General features: G+C 35.6%; 1 protein-coding gene across 4 annotated transcripts in view; it reads left to right on the plus strand.

Moving 5' to 3' along the window:
- Nucleotides 1-17,774, plus strand: part of GABRG3 (gamma-aminobutyric acid type A receptor subunit gamma3) — a 729,606-nt gene that overhangs the window by 669,073 nt on the left and 42,759 nt on the right. Inside the window, exon 7 of one of the 4 annotated variants that reach the window (XM_019435792.2) lies at nucleotides 13,374-13,764. The exons of the other annotated variants lie outside the window; for them this stretch is intronic. Within the exon in view, the coding sequence (XP_019291337.1) occupies nucleotides 13,374-13,462 (89 nt within the window). The 3' untranslated portion in view covers nucleotides 13,463-13,764. Of the gene's footprint in view, nucleotides 1-13,373; nucleotides 13,765-17,774 lie in introns of those variants that run through there. 4 annotated transcript variants of the gene reach the window in all.

Below are 17,774 nucleotides of genomic sequence, written 5' to 3' on the forward strand. Positions count from 1 at the left end.
GTATATATATATATATGTGTGTGTGTGTGTGTGTGTATACACACATATATATTAATTTTTGAGTAAATATATATACATATATTTAATGTGTACATATTAATTAATATATACATATATATTTAAGTATATATATATTTTATATTCTAAGTAAATATATATATTTTAAGTAAATAAATAAATATATATATATATATATGTTTAAGTAAATATGACTTGTGTAATTTGTTTATCAAAACCTTGCTATTAAGCCATGCTAGGGTCATTCCTTGATTCTTTACACCAAAAGACTTTGTTTTATCAATAAATAAAGCTCTAGAGGTTTGGACTTTACCCAGAATTGCAGTGTCATGACTTGCCCATTTGTCAGGACTAATTATGCTGAACTTAGAACAGTCTCTTTAAAAAGAAAAAAAAAATATCTAGCAAGCCCACAGATTTAATGAGAACTTGGAGTGCAGACTTGGCTAAAAATTCATCACAGCTTTTCCAAATATGTCTTAAGTAAAAAGATAGGATGCATTCTAAAACTTGTAATCAAACTCTTCTGCAATAAAGTCATAGATAAAGGAATAAAAACTCATGTTTTGGTCTTGGTTTAAGTCTCACTTCAAAAAGATCTAAAAGACGTTGTGAAGTTAATGCTACTGGTTCCTAGAACTTCATAAGGTAATTAAACCTATGGCCCAAGGTGAATCTCTGCACCAACTAAGCATTTGGGCTAGTTAATGGGGTGACAAGTGTAGTAAATAGATCTGCTGTATTCAGATGTCTCATCTCAGGTCCTTCTCTCATAGGGTTCCTCTTTCTTTTCTTTTTTTTTTTTTAACGTTTATTTATTTTTGGGACAGAGAGAAACAGAGCATGAACGGGGGAGGGGCAGAGAGAGGGGGAGACACAGAATCGGAAGCAGGCTCCAGGCTCCGAGCCATCAGCCCAGAGCCTGACGCGGGGCTCGAACTCACGGACTGTGAGATCGTGACCTGAGCTGAAGTCGGATGTTTAACCGACTGAGCCACCCAGGCGCCCCGGTTCCTCTTTCTTTATGCCATTATTATTACACAAAGGCCAGCATGCTTTCTTGAAAATGAGTCTTCAAAGTACCACTTGGATTGGATTGAATGACACTGTTTTATAAAGAAATTTGTTTTGCTGAAATAGAACAGCTATTTTTTTAAGACCGATATTTATATTGTTCTTTGTGTGATGAAAGAACCACCGGTAAAAATACATCTGTGCATTTACTTTTTGAATATAAAGGCAGGCCTTTAGCATCACACCTGCTATTTGAAGTGTCTGTCATCAGTGAGATTCTGTGTCTTCAATTCACAAACTGTTCATGGCCCCAAAGGAAAGGATGATATATTGAATAAAAAGACTTTGAAAGAATTATTTATTTTGAATGAGGAAAAAATGCTTATAGTAAAATGTTAGAGAAAAATGATTGTATAAAATCCTTTATGACCTAGTTTGTGTTTATTGGGGTGTGGATGTATACTGAAACTAAATAAAACAAAACCATAATGGTGGTTTTATTGCCATCTCTGGGAAATATTTTCCATTCCTCTTCAATTATGTGTGCACTTTGCACATATTTTAATATATTGTTATTCTTAAAAACTTAAAAATCACAGGAAAATATGTAAAAGAGGAATCAGTTTCCATCCTCCACCAGTCATTAATAACTTGGTATATATGTCTCCAGAGTTTTTCTGGGTTTTTTAACATAAGACACGCTACTACTTTTCATACAATAGATTTGTTGCCATATGTATATTTTTTAAAAATACCTTCAAAAGTGGAGAAAAGTACAAAGATGAGGTTTTTTTTTAACTATCTCATAGTAAAGTCCACATAAATATTAGGTAGATGTCTTCTAAAACAATATGCAAGCGAATCCACACCAATTAGTAGACCCATCTGCAAACACAGAAATGTGCATATGCTTTTTGACAACTTAGAAGAAACGGATGAATTCTTAAAAACATATAACCTTCCAAAATTAAAGCAGGAAGACAGAAAATTTGAACAGACTGATTACCAGCAATGAAACTGAATCAATAATCAAAAAACTCCCAACAAACAAAACTCCAGGACCAGAGGGTTTCATAGGTGAATTCTGACAAACATTTAAAGAGTTGGTACCTATTCTTCTCAAACTATTCCAAAAACATAGAAGAGGAAGAAAATCCACCAAATTCATTCTATGAGGCTAATATCACCCCGATACCAAAACCAGGTAAAGACACCACCAAAGAAGGAACTATGAGCCAATATCTCTGTAAATATAGATGCAAAATTCTCAACAAAATATTAGCAAACCTAATCCAACAATCCATTTAAAAAATCATTCACCACGATCAAGTGGGATTTAATGCAAGGTGGTTAAATATTTGCAAATATTTGCAATTTCTTAATGCAAGGTGGTTAAATATTTGCAAAACAATCAGTGAGATACACCACATTAATAAGAAAAACGATAAAATCATATATTGATTTCAATAGATGCAGAAAAAGCATTTGACAAAGTATGAGATCCATTCATGATTTAAAAAAACCCTCTGCAAAGTAGGTCTAGAGAGAAAATACCTCAAAATAATAAAAGCCTTATATGAAAAACCCACAACTAACACCATACCCAATAGGAAAAAAATCCAGCTTTTCCACTAAGGTCAAGAACAAGTCATAGATGTCCAATCTCACGACTTTAATTCATCATAGTACTGGAAGTCCTAGCCACGATAATTAGACAAAAAAAGAAATAAAAGCATCCTAATTGAAAAGAAAGAAGTAAAACACTTACTATTTGCAAATGACATGGTATTATATATAGAAGATCCAAAAGACTCCACCAAAAGCCTACTAGAACTGATAAATGAAGTCAGTAAAGTTGCAGCATAGAAAATATGAGTGAAACCATATTATATCTGTCTCTCTCTGACTGACTTATTTTGTTTAGCATAATACATTCTAGCTCTATCCATGTCATTGCAAACGGCAATATTTCATTCTTTTTGATAACTAATATTCTATTGTGTGTGTGTGTGGATGGATGGATAGATAGATATCACATATTTTTTACCCATTCATCAGTCAATGGACATTTGGGCTCTCCATATTTTGGCTATTGTTGATAGTGCTAAATACTGGGGTGCATATATCCCTTCAAATCTGTATTTTTGTTCCCTTTAGGTAAATACATAATAGTGCAACTGCTGAATTATAGGGTCTCTTGAAGAGCCTCCATACTGTTCTCCAAAGTGGCTGCACCAGCTTGCATTCCTACCAACAGTGCAAGAGGGCTCCCCTTTCTCTGTGTCCTCACCAACACCTGTTGTTTATTGTGTTGTTTATTTTAGCCATTCTTACTGGTGTGAGGTGGTATTTCATCATGGTTTTGACTTGTATTTCCCTGATGATGAGTGATTTTGAACATCTTTTCATGTGTCTGTTAGCCATCTGGTTGTCTTCTTTGGAAAAGTGTCTGTTCATGGCCTTTGCCAATTTCTTAACTGGATTATTTGTTTTTTGGGTATTGAGTTAGATAAGTTCTTTATAGATTTTGTATATTAATCCTTTATCAGGTTTGTCATTTGCAAATATCTTCTCCCATTCTGTAAGCTGCCTTTTTATTTTGTTGATGGTTTCCTTTGCTGTGCAGAAGATTTTTATCTTGCAGTCCCAAAAGTTTATGTTTGCTTTTGTTTCCCTTGCCTGTGGTGATATGTCTAGTAAGAAGTTGTACCAGCCGAGGTCAAAGATGTTGCTGCTTCTGTTCTTCTCTAGGAGTTTGATTGTTTCTTGTCTCACATTTATGTCTTTCATCCATTTTGAATTTACTTTTGTGTATGGTATAATACAGTGGTCCAGTTTCATTTTTCTGCATGTTGCCATCCAGTTTTCTCAACACCATTTGTTAAAGAGACTGTCTTTTTCCACCGGATGTTCTCTTCTGCTTTGTCAAAGATTAGTTGACCATATAGTTGTGGCTCTATTTCTGGGTTTTCTCCTCTGTTCCATTGATCTATGTGTCTGTTTTTGTGCCAGTGCCATACTGTCTTGATGACTATAGCTTTGTAATATAGCTTGAAATCCAGAATTGTGATGCCTCCAGTTTTGTTTTTCTTTTTCAGAATTGTTTTGATTCTTCAGGGTCTTTTGTGGCTCCATACAAGTTTTAGGACTGTTTGTTCTAGCTCTGCAAAAAATTTCTGGTGGTATTTTGATAGAGATTGCATTAAATGTAGATTGCTTTGGGAAGTATAGATATTTAACAATATTCTTCCAATCCATGAGCATGGAATGCTTTTTCATTTCTATGTTACCTCTTCAATTTCTTTCATAAGTGTTCTGTAGTTTTCAGAGTATAGATTTTTTACCTCTTTAGTTAGGTTTAGTCTTAGGTGTCATTGGTATTAGTGTAAATACAAATGGGATGAATTTCTTGATTCTTTTTCTGCTGCTTCTTTATTGGTGTATAGAAATTTCTTCATATTGCTTTTATTACAATTTTGCAGAATTCATGTATTCTAACAATTTTTTGGTGGAGTCTTTCAGGCTTTCAACATAGAGTATCATGTTGTCTGCAAATAGTGAAAGTTTGACATCTTCCTTGCTGATTTGGACACCTTTTATTTCTTTTTTGTTGTCTGATTGTTGAGGCTAAGACTTCCAGTACTATGTTAAATAGTCATCTTGAGAGTAAACATCCTTATCTTATTCCTGACTATCAGGAAAAGGCTCTCAGTTTTTCCCCATTAAGGATATTAGCTGTGGGTCTTTTGAATGTTGAGGTATGTTCTATTTATCCCTACTTTGTTGAGGGTTTTTATCAAGAATGGATGCTGTATTTTGTATGCTTTTTCTGCATCTGTTGAGAGGATCATATAGTTTTTATACTTTCTTTTATTAATAAATATGGTATATCAAATTGATTGATTTGTGAATATTGAACCAGCCCTGTAGCCCAAGAATGAATCCTACTCAACCATGCTGAATAATTCTTTCAACATGTTGAATTTGATTTGTTGAGAATTTTTGTATTCATGGTCATCAAGGATATTGGCCTATAATTTTCCTTTTTTATTGGTGTCTTAAAACCTTTAGAAAAATAGCAAGAATAGGGGCGCCTGGGTGGCTCAGTCGGTTAAGTGGCTGACTTCGGCTCAGGTCATGATCTAGCGGTCCGTGAGTTCGAGCCCTGCGTCGGGCTCTGTGCTGACAGCTCAGAGCCTGGAGCCTGTTTCAGATTCTGTGTCTCCCTCTCTCTGACCCTCCCCTGTTCATGCTCTGTCTCTTCCTGTCTCAAAAATAAATAAAACGTTAAAAAAATTAAAAAAAAGAAAAATAGCAAGAATAATTCAATGAACACCTGTATGCTCTGCACCTAGATTGACCAATTGTTAACATTTTGTTGCATTTGCTTACCTGAGGGGTGGCCAAACTAACAATGTTTATTGCATATGTAAGAAACTTTTATGTGCAGGATAGCTTGACCATATATATTGGGCTGTGGGATGGATCTAAAGGTAGGGAGAGAAGGAAGAAACTTCAGGCTTGGGACCAGTAACCACAACTTACTTTCCTTACAGTTCCATGTTCCAGGATGGAATTCCAAGGATCCAGGAATTTCATATTTGAACCTAGACTACTAGGTCATAATAAAGTCTAATTATCAACTTAGGAGGATAGAGAGGCTAAAAACATACTTTATTACTTTACTAAGTTGGTTTATGCTTTTTTAAAACTCTAGATGTATATAATAAAGGTCTCTACTTGTAATCTTACCTGGGCCCTGAAAATGTTAGGAGGACACCTAACACCTATTTGGAAGGGAAAGGGAGATATTGTTTTTCCACTGATTTCAATTATACATAGTAAGGGTTTCAGAAGGAGTGGCACCAAGATGTGCTGCTTTGGCATGAAGGCCGAAAACTGTTGAGGCCCAAAAGACTCAAAAAGGAAGTTGGCCTTTTCCCTGAATTCTTAATTTGAGCCAATACTTAATGGGGTGGATTTTATTTTTAAGTTATTTTTTTTCATTAAAGACCCATGATTGCTGTATCCTCTGACTTATTTTATGTTTAAGAATGTTTGCTCTTGCCTATATTAATTGTGTCTTAGCTAAGTCAGTTTCTTTCCCTGAGATCTTTGTAAACATTGTTCTATTGTCTTCTGTCCATGACAGTTGTTTGGGAGAAATCTGAGGGCATTGCAATGCTTTTCTCTTGGAAGCATAAACCATATCAGAAAGATAGCAGCTTTATGTTAATTATTATAAAAAACTCACTCATGGTAATCACTGTGAATTATAACTAGTCCATCTACATGGCATGTCTACTCACTCATATGAGAATTATTACCTTTTGGAGTTATAATTGGGCTTATTCTAGCTCTTGATAATAATTTAGGAAAAGTATATCTGCCCATTAGGAATTTCTTATCAAACAAACCTGGTCAATTATAGTAGTACTAAGCACAATGCCTTCACCATCCCAAAATAACTAACTTTATATGGTTAAGATATACTTTTTTCATATTTATATTTGCACATTATTACACGTCTTACGATTTTTACGATTTGATTTGATTAGAATTAAGACTAATTCTAGAATATTGGAAACACAGATTTGAGAACTGGCTGCATTCTAAGCACTAATTGGTCTCAGTCAAAACATTCCCCAGAAAAAGTCTCAGGAGATAAGATACAGTACACAAGGGAGAGTGACTTTCTAATGCATGTTTTTCCACTCACACCTTCCGGTATTGAAACAGTAGCAATAAATCTAGAGCCATATTCCTGACTATAAAAAACCCAATCATTGATGAGAGGCACGAGTCATTAAAAAAAAAAAGTTCAACGCCAATCTGAGGATTAGTCTTACATTTGTTTTCAAAAACCAACTCCTTTTTGATAAAAAGCCTTGTTTTAATGGAAATGCTTATTTCCATGTAAGAAACAGGCTTCTAATAATATTGATAAGCAGTGAGCATTAGCAGCAATTAAGCCTGTAATCCTTTTTGAAGTAATTAGATACAAATATGAATTTTACTTGGTCCCTATTCTGAAAAACATCAAAGGTGACAACACCAGCATAGTTTAAAAACACAGTTGACGGGGCGCCTGGGTGGCGCAGTCGGTTAAGCGTCCGACTTCAGCCAGGTCACGATCTCGCGGTCCGTGGGTTCGAGCCCCGCGTCAGGCTCTGGGCTGATGGCTCGGAGCCTGGAGCCTGTTTCCGATTCTGTGTCTCCCTCTCTCTCTGCCCCTCCCCCGTTCATGCTCTGTCTCTCTCTGCCCAAAAATAAATAAAAAACGTTGAAAAAAAATTTAAAAAAAACAAACAAACAAAAAAAACACAGTTGACATGTGCTCACAGCTTCCTTCTGCTGGGCCCTGTTTTAAGGGCTTTATGTTTATTAACTTATTTAATGTTCCCAATGACCATAGGAGATATAGATACCATTATTATTACCAGTTTGCATGTGAGAAAAATGGAGACACAAAGAGATGGAACACCTAGTCAAAATCCAGGTAATAAAATTGTTATGGCTGTTCTCTTAAATATGCTACTCTGCTTATTTAAAAAATAAGACTTCTGATGATGAATAAGAAAATATACCAGCAATTCTGATAAGCACAGAGAACGAACTATTGCATTTGAGTCTACAAAGCACATCAGAAAATAGGTAGGCACTGAGAATATTACCAAAAGAGTGAGGAGGACAAGGGAGGACCAGAGTCCACAGCTATTCATATGAGGGCAATATCTTTCTTAACCTACTCATCCATTTGGCTATAGTCTAACATGGTAATTGGATTTCCATTTATTTATTGACTGATGTGATTAGTAATCATCTCTTCTGAGTAATGCCTCTTGCTAGGCATTAGAATAAAATTGTGAGTGAAGGAAACAAAGGCCCAGTTCTTATTGAGTTAATAGTCAGTAGGGAAGATAGAAATTAATCAATAATGTCACCGAAAGTATGAAATCACGACTGTCATAAGTTAAGGAGAATACATGGGCAAAATTCTCTATAAGATGCTAACTGGGGAGCCTGACTTCACTTCAGTGGTCAGGAAGGTGATCTTCAAACTGAGGTGAAAGAACAAGCAGGTACTCACCAAGCAAGGGCTGCCTTTAACATGGTGGAAAGGGTGATTCTGGGTAGCCAGGCTGTTAGAAGGAGCACAGTGCCACTAAAAGAGGGGCTGGTATGTGGAGGAAGAACAAAAACAGATGAACTTGGAGAAGAAATATATGTCTCTCTCTATGGAAAATATACTTTATATATCAACTGACAAAAGCTTGTCAGAGAGTGACTAGGAGACAGCTGAGGGAATTGAATGCAGGGAATTGGTTAGACAAGTGGTTGAAAGGCAGATAAGGCAACCAGGGGATATGAGACAACCCAGAGATTAGCAAAAATGGAATACTCTACTCTCTCAAGTTAGTGGGACAAAGGAAGGAGTGTTCAGAATAGCCTCATAGAAGCCCAGTTAAGAGTGGCCTCATAGAACCTTATAGGTTCCATGTCCTCGAGAAATGGCCTAAGACAACCAGGGAGAGGGAAAAATACCCTGGTTTCTCCCATTCTCCATTCTGCCAGGTACATTTCCCATTAGTACCCATTTACCCAGAAGCTGGGGAAATAGCTACAGTTGCCAGTCTCCATGAGATACAGAATGGGACAGAGGAGAGACAATGGATAGCTCTGTAGACAGAGGCCCAAGGCCAGTACAGATATAGCATAACTATGTCTTGTTAATTAAAGGAATTCCTTAAATTCCCACTCCCTAAAATCTGCCTGTTCTGGAGGCATTTTCTATGCTAAGTCCAATATGTCAATTCAAAATCCTAAAAATATGCCCAGCCTACTCTCTGATCTCATTTATTTTTATTTTGGTATATGTTCACTTGTTATGTAAAGTTAACATAGTGGAGTACAAAACCTACAGAGTTTGGTGCCACAGTATGATTAACTATATTAATAATATAACCAAGTGTCTATTATTTTTGGTAATTTTCAGGCATCATCTGTATTTACTATAAAAAAATGAACCCAAGCACCTTATATAAGGGAGAATTAAAAGATAAAAATGACCTTAGATTTAGCCTTGAGTAACTGTATCATCAGAATAAGAATCAACACCTGTTTCCAAATGTTGACAGAGGTGGTAAAAACAGACCAGCATGTTTGTCCCTAAAGAATGCAGACTTCAACCACAATGATGTGCCAGGGACAGAGATTTTCTTTTCCAAAGCAAGCTTCACAAATCTCCTGAAATATTCCCTGAAGACAGTTATGGACTGATCATGAGGCAGTCCTTGAGGTTTCTTTTTAGAGTCCCCAAATCAATCACCTCACAACCATTTTAAACCCTCATCACAGATGTAAATGAATTATATCCCTAAAGAGGCTCATTCTTCTGCAGTCTATTTAAATCAGGCTTCCTCACTGACAACTCATCCTTGACACTAAATTTGAAGTAATTCCATCAACTGTGAAAAATTCCAAAGATATAAAACACAAGATTTGAACAGACTTTATACAAAGTAAAATATGTTTCTGAAACATCCCAGGTGAACTCTCCTCATCTGACTTCTTCAGGCACTTGAGGCTGTGCCCATATTTCTGTCTTGATTGGTAGTGTGAAAGCACCTTTGAACACCTGGGGATGAGAAAGTAGGAGTTTTTAGTTTTAGCTCTGATTTTCTATAATGGAATTGTCTACAAGTAAGAGAATAAATTGTCATAGTGTATTGAGAAAATGCCAACCTTAGAAGACGACACTTGTTTTATTACCCATAAATCTTGCATTCTCATGTTGAAACATTCTAAGGGATTGATGTGAGAGGACCTTGATCTTAGGTGTCCAGTAACAAGAGCCTAGCACAGACCTGGTGACACAATCACCAGTAGCAGAGTACTCTAAAAATAAGGATGAAGCTCAAGGTAAGGAGGGCATATGACTTATATTTAATAAAAATAAGATAACTTAGGTAATTGAAACTAATCAAATTTGGCATAGAGTCTGAATCAGAATCATTGATGATTTTCACAAAGTTCATTTTCATTCAACATTTACACTCAATATAATTTTCATTCAGTTGAAAATACTTTTTTTAAAAAATTTTTTAACGTTTATTTATTTTTGAGACAGAGAGACAGAGCATGTCTCCCTCAGAGATAGAGGGAGACACAGAATCTGAAACATGCTCCAGGTTCTGAGCTGTCAGCACAGAACCCAATGTGGGGCTCAAACTCATGAACCATGAGATCATGTCCTAAGCCAAAGTCGGACTCTGAACTGACTGAGCCACCCAGGCGCCCCTAAAAATACTTTCTAATTCACATTTTGATTTATTATTTGATCAATAGGGTGTTTTTACATTACCCTTTTTTAAGATAATTATTGATTAAAATAGAATTATAATAAATAATACAGAGATCTCATGTACTCTACTGGATTACACCAATAGTACTGTTTTTTGGGGGAAAAAGGTGTATCACAGATTAGTGATACAGTCAAGATATGAAACATTTCCATCCCCACAAGGACCTCTCATGTTGTCCTTTAAGAGCCATGCTCGTTTCTCTCCCTCCTTTCCCCCCTTAATCCCTGGCAACCATTAATACGCTCTCCATTTCCATCTTGCCATTTCAGGAATGCTATCTATATAAATGAAATCATACAAAATGGAACTTCTAACGTGGCCCTTTATCTATGTGGTTACCATTCACGGGGCTGGTTATTCATTTGTGTAGATCCATGTTTCCATTCTGTTGTTGTTGTTGGTGGTGGCGGTGGTGGTTTATGTGTGAATGATTTCCTTTAACATTTCTTGTAGTGTGGAAGTGCTAGTGATGAATTGTTTCCACTTTTATATGTCTAGAAAAAAAAAGTGTTTATTGTTCCCTTATTCTTGGAAGATACTTTTGCTGATAATAGTCTTATAAGTTGACAGGGTTGTTTTTTATTTCTCTTTTTAAAAAGTTTTAGAGTTACAAAAGAAGTAGAAAAGATAATACAGAAACTTCTCATTTACCTTTTGCTCACTTTCTCGTAATTTCACGTTTTATATAGCCATGGAAAAGTTAGAAAAACTAGGGCACCTGGGTGGTTCAGTCAGTTAAGTGTCCAGCTTCAGCTCAGGTCATGATCTCATGGTTTGTGAGTTCAAGCCCTGTGTGGGGCTCTGTGCTGACAGCTCAGAGCCTGTAGCCTGCTTTGGATTCTGTGTCTCCCTCTCTCTCTTCCCCTCCCCTGCTCACACTCTCTCTCTGTCTCTCCAAAATTAATAAACATTAAAAAAATTAAAGAAAAGTTAGGAAAATGAAGAAATTTACATAGCCCCAAAACTATTAGCTTTGTTACAGCCTTTATTGGCACTTCATGAATGTTTTAATTAATGTCCTTTTCCTGTTCTAGGATCCAATCCAAGATATCATGCTGCGTTTAGCTTTAACATCTCCTTAGGCTCCTCCAATCTGTGACAATTTGTTTTATGAAAAGCAGCTAACCTTGACACTTTTTTTTACACTGATGAAATATTTTTTAGAATATCCCCAACTTAGGCTTTTCTGATGTTTTCTCATATTAGACACTTTCATCATATAATGTGAGGGATTACATGATATCAACATTACTTATTACAGGTGGTATTAATCTTTATCACTTTGTTAAGATACCAGATTATTCCACTGTAAAGTTGCAATTTTATCCCTTTCATTTTTCTACTAATTAGAAGTGAGTTACTAAGCCTATCCCATATCCAATAGGAGAGAATGATGTTAATAGCAATGTTTTTGTTTTTGTTTTTGTTTTTTGTAGATACTCTTTCTAGATTAATGAATTTCCCTTGTAGTTTTAGTGTTCTGGGAGTTTTCTCGTAAATGGATGTTTCCTTTCATCAAATTATTTTTCTACATTTCCTGAATAACCAAATAATTTTTCCTGTTTAGTTTTACATTGACTGATTTTTTAATATGAACCAGCCTTTCATTCCTGGAATTAATCTTACATACCACAACATGTATTTTATATGTGTATTTTGCTAGATTCAATTTGCTTTTATTTTGTTGATGGTTTTGTGTCTACATTAATAAGGTACATTTGTCTTCATTAGTTTTATCTTTTCTTGTAATATTTATGTCTGGTTTTGCTGTTGGTAACTCATCATAGAATGAGTTTGGAAATGCTCCTTTTTGTTTTATATTCTGGAAAAGTTTGTGTACTTGGTACTATAGTTGCTTGATAAGATTTGATGCTTGATAAAATTTGATAGTAAAGTTATCTGATCACAGTTGTGTATTTAGGGACCCCTGGGTGATTCAGTCAATTAAGTGTCTGACTCGATTTCAGCTCAAGTCATGATCTCATGGTTCTTGAGTTCAAGCTCCATGTCAGATTCTACACTGACATTGCAGAGCCTGTTTAGGATTGTCTCTCTCCCTTGTCTCTCTGCTCCTCCTCCACTCACTCCTACATATGTGCACACACACTTTCTTTTTCTTTCTCAAAATAAATAAATAAAATTAAAAAAAAGAGTTGTGTATTTAGAGTTTAATAGATATAGGTTTATAAAGATTATTTCTTTTTGAATGAGTTTTGGTAGTTTATGTCTTTCAAGGAATATTTTTTTAAATTTTTTTTAACGTTTATTTATTTTTGAGACAGAGAGAGACAAAGCATGAACGGGGGAGGGTCAGGGAGAGGGAGACACAGAATCTGAAACAGGCTCCAGGCTCTGAGCTGTCAGCACAGAGCCCGACGCGGGGCTCGAACTCACGGACTGCGAGATCATGACCTGAGCCGAAGTTGGCTGCTTAACTGACTGAGCCACCCAGGCGCCCCTCAAGGAATATTTTAATTTAACCTAGGTTGTAGAATTATTGATATAGCGTTGTTCACTTAATTCATTTATCATAAAATAATATTAACCCCTCTTTCATTCATGATATTATTTGTTTCTTATATTTTTTCCTAGACAAACAGGATTAGATTTTTTTCACTTGTATAGGGAGAATTATAAGATGATTTCCAAAGTTTTCTACCCTCTGTATATTCTTCCACAGAGTGTGATGTATTTTGCTCCCATGATTAGGTTATGTTATTTATATGGTACAGTTGAACTTGAGATATGGAAATTATCTGGATGGGCCTTGCTTAGTCACATGAGCCTGTTAAAAACAAGAGTTTTTTTTCTAGCTAGTTACAAAAAGGGAATTTAGAGTAAAGCACTAGAAGATTCCATGTGTTTTTGCTGGCTTGAATATAGAGTCAGCAAATGGCAAATGTTAGTGTGTTATTGTCCCACAGCTCTTGGTTTCTTTGTTCTGATTTTTAACGTATTTTTTTCTTTGTGTTTCAGATTGGATAATTTCTGTTCAACTGTTGTCAAGCTCACTGGTTCTTTCCTTTGGCTGTGATAAGTCTATTGATCATCAAAAGCATGCTTAAACTCCCCTACTAAGTTTTGTTTTGTTTTGTTTTTCTGAATTTCCATTAGATCCCTTCCTAATAGTTTCCACTAATCCATTGAAATCACCTATCAGCCTTGCTTGTTGTCTACCTTCTTCATTAAAGCCTTTAACATATTCAATGGTTATTTTAAACACCTCTTTTATGTCTGGTTCTCTTTCTAATGATTGCTTTGTCTATTCAGACTGCTACTCTTAGTTTATTGCATGCCTTGAAATTATTTGAAAGCTGAATATGTTGTATAGAATAGTAGACACTGACGTAAATGTTTTGTATGCTTAGAGATGAGCGTGACTTTCATTCTCCTAGGCCTTTAGTGTGAGGGTGAGGGTTTTTGCTTATCTGGTAGGAAGTTGAACTGTGTTTAAAGTTTTCTCCCTGTTTAACTTTGTGACTTGTGACTTGGATTCAGGTCTTTCCTTTCAATCTGCCAAGAGATAATCTGTCTGTTACAGTTTTTCCACATGGATTACACTATTGTTTTTATTCAATGCTTGTTAGTGTGTTGGTGGTTGCAACAGAGGATGGTGGGTGTTATCTGGTATTTTGACTAAGATCCAATCTTAGGCAGAATTTGTGAATCTAGTCCTTCGGGTGTGAACTTCATAAGTGTTTCTGTGCCCCTCCAGATGTAATGCTGAGCCTAGCAAGTAAAGAGCTATTTTCCATTTCCCTTCTCACAGATGTAATAGGTTTCCAACAGTTCCCTAATGCAATAGTACTTGCTGCTCTCTTCCTGCATAATAAAGTATTTATTTCACAGGGAACACAACAATATGTGTGGGTAGAGTTTGGGCAATGGGGACTGTTGTCCTCCCACAAGTTGCACCACTGGAGAGACTTTCTCAGGATTCGCCTTGATCTTCCTTTTGGAACCCTGGTGACGTTCTTGGATAAAAACCTGCAAGAAGATGAAAAACCCTTATCTCTATGGTCCTCACAGGTTTTACATTTTCATGCTGCCCCATTTAGTACTTAGTATTTAGTAATTTGGTAAACACTTCTGGCTTGATAGTCTTAAATGATTGTATAGTGTTTGGTGTATTTAGCTCAAGTAAGAAATACTTAAATAAGCAAATGCCTACTAATGCCTCTCTTTCCAAAGATTTCAGATTAGTCATTTGCCCTGAAACCTTACATCTTTGATAGCTTCAATAAAAGGTATTAGTTTGCAATCACAACAAACAAAGGAATAAATTGCCCCAATTGGTCAGGAGTAGATTACATAATTATTACTAAGGAGGGCCAGAGACAATGATTGACATCCTTATCTGGACTAAGTGAAATGGAGAGGGCAGGTTTCCATAGGAAATAATGAGTAGACAAACTATATACCTCCACTACACTAAGTCTGCTTTTCGTGACTGGATAAATTATAAAAATGTTTATCTCAATCCAGTTAACATATACTTGATTGCTTATCTCTAATTTACGCTATCTTAATAATTTAAATAAACTTTTTTAAAACTAATTTTAAATTTACATAAAATTTCCAAGGACAATGTAAAGAGTCCCTGTACCCTCCATACCCTCTGTTAATATAGCTTTCATTTCTGTAGTACATAAGTAAAAAAAAAGCAATATTGATATATTATTATTATTATTAAATAAACTCAAAGTAATAAGATTTCATATTTTTTTTCATATCTTTTCTCTTCAAGGATCTCATCCAGGATACTTTGTTAAATTTAATCATCACAACTCCTTAGCCTTTCTGGGCTGTGAAATTTTCCCAGACATCCTTTGTTTTTAGTAAACTTGACAGTTTTGAGAGTACTAGTCAGGCGTTTTGTAAAATGTCTCTCAATTTACCTTTCTTAGGTGTTTTTTGTTTTTTGTTTTTTATTGTTTTTTCTTTTTCATGATTATATTAGAGTTAAGTGTTTGGGAAGAAAGACCATAGAGATAAGATACCATTCTTAGCACATCACATTAAGGTAAGTGCTATGAACATTACTTATCACTGGTGATAAGACAGAATGTGCCAGATATCCTCATTGTAGTTACTTCCAGTTCACACTTTTTCACAGACCTTTAAAAAACAAGTTATTAAGCACAGCACCTACTTATCAGGCAGGAAGTTATGCTTTACTTCCTTGAAGTGACAGTATGTACAAAAATAATTTTAATAATTTTCATGGCAGATTTGCCCCTTCTTCAGCACTTATTTACTTGTTCATTTATTTATATAGGTATGGACTCATGGATATTTTTTTTTACATTGGGTTATAATCAAATACAGTTCTATTTATTTTTCTTCTCAAAGTGTTCCAGCCTCCAGCATTAAAAAGCCCTTTGACATACCCCCTATCATTTAGTTTTCTTCATCACATCTTTACTTTGAGCACTGCAGATGCTCCAAGCTCACCTTGTTTATTTTCTGCCCTCACTAAAAAATCAGAGATTTCTCCAAGTAATCTTGATTTTCTTTATTGGAGAATAGTATTATAAATCAAGAAATAGGTCCTGGGTTAGCCAATTGCTGGACAGGGAAGTATCATCACTTCTAAACCCTCTACACAGTTAGAGCAAGGAAATATATGTATGTATCTTAACCTGTGAATGAGAGGCAGTGACACAGAAGAAGATATCATAGAGACAGGCCCTGTTCCATGGACACTTGATATATCAGTAAAGAGAAAGAGATAAAGAGACAGAGAGAGAGGGAGAGAGAGATTGATCATACCACTACTAAACATGGAAAAGGAAACACTAAAGGAAACACTAAATCACTGTACCTAGCCCTATGTCTTGCAAAGACCCTTTAAGATTCCCCATTGATATCCTTTTCAATGCAAAATCAGTGGAAGCACAATGCTGAAAAGATTAATTGACTATTCAGCAAACAGGAATTAAGAAAGTGAAGAAATGGACAAAGTGCCCTCATGGAACATGCATTCTAGGGGGCAGGGAGATTAGAGGGTAAACAAACAAACATACAGATATTTTATATTTGATGGTGATAAATGCTATAGAAAGAAATAAAACAAGGAGGAGAAAATGGATTTCCACTGTTTGTGGCAAAACATTCTTATTTTATATAAGGTATTCAAGATTCTAATGGGACCTTATTTGGGGAAACCTGAAGGCAGTGAGGAGATGAGAAATGCAAAGATCTGTTGGGTGAGTGGTTTGGGAATTAGAAATGCAAGACCAGAGGGGAAAATTTGGGACATTTGAGGGATAGCATGAGAGCCAGTGTAGCATTAATTGGGGTCAGTAATGGAGAGGAAGCTCAAACATGGAGGACTTTGTAGTCCAACTTAAGATCTTGGGGGTTTATCTGAATGAAACGGGAAGTTGCTGGATGAGCTTGGCCAAGGCTTGATCTTCCCTCTATTTTAAAAGAATTATATTGGCTGCTGAATAGAGAACAGTCTACAGATAGGCAATTTAGGCAACCATTATAATAATCAGGTGGACATGACTATACATTGGAGATGGTAATAATGTGGTTGGAATCTGAGTGTATTTGTGTGTGTGTGTGTGTGTGTGTGTGTTTTAATGGGCTGACCATATAGTGTGATAGGAAGAGATGAATCAAAAATGGCTGTGCAGTTTCAGGTCTGATCAACTAGAAGGGCAAAGTTCATATTTGCTGAGATGGTTATACTGAAGATAGAACTGCTTAGTCCAGAGCAGGAAACAAGAGAAGCAGGAGTCATGGGAACATTGAGTTTGAAATTCTTTTTAGACATTTGTGTGGACATATTGAGATGATGTTAGAATATATGTGACTATACTTCCAGAAAATGGCCAATATTGTGTGATATATTTGTACTATTTAAACTCCTTAAATTAGACGATATCCTATAGAAAATAAAAAAAAATAGAAGGAATATCTCAGGGCTGAGCCATTGACATGCTCATAAAAGGAAGTTGCAGAGAGGAAGAGACACTCACAAACAAGATTGATAAGATACTGCTCAAAGACAAAGCTGAGGAGGAAAGTAGGAAATTGAAAACTTTAGAAATATCTTTAGACAATCACTTGGGCTTAGTTGACTTCAGCTGGCATTGTTCTTCTAGTAGGGCTGAACCTCAAAAAAATATCTCCAATCAACATCAGGTTAGGCGTATAAATAAGACCTGTGCAAAGATACAAGAGAACAAAACAAAACATAAAAAAGTACAAATTCAAGTGATGCATAGCTATCCTAAGAATCCAAATAAATGCTAATCAAATAAACAAATACTAAATATTTCTCTAAGATCTTAGAGTAATTGGGGGGTGAGGGGTGTTGAACTCAAAATTGAAACAGCCAAAAGGAAATAAAAGAAAGATAGAAAA

This window comes from Panthera pardus, unplaced genomic scaffold (assembly GCF_024362965.1).
Source record: "Panthera pardus isolate Hobbes unplaced genomic scaffold, ASM2436296v1 HiC_scaffold_24, whole genome shotgun sequence".
NCBI classification, from domain to species: domain Eukaryota; kingdom Metazoa; phylum Chordata; class Mammalia; order Carnivora; family Felidae; genus Panthera; species Panthera pardus.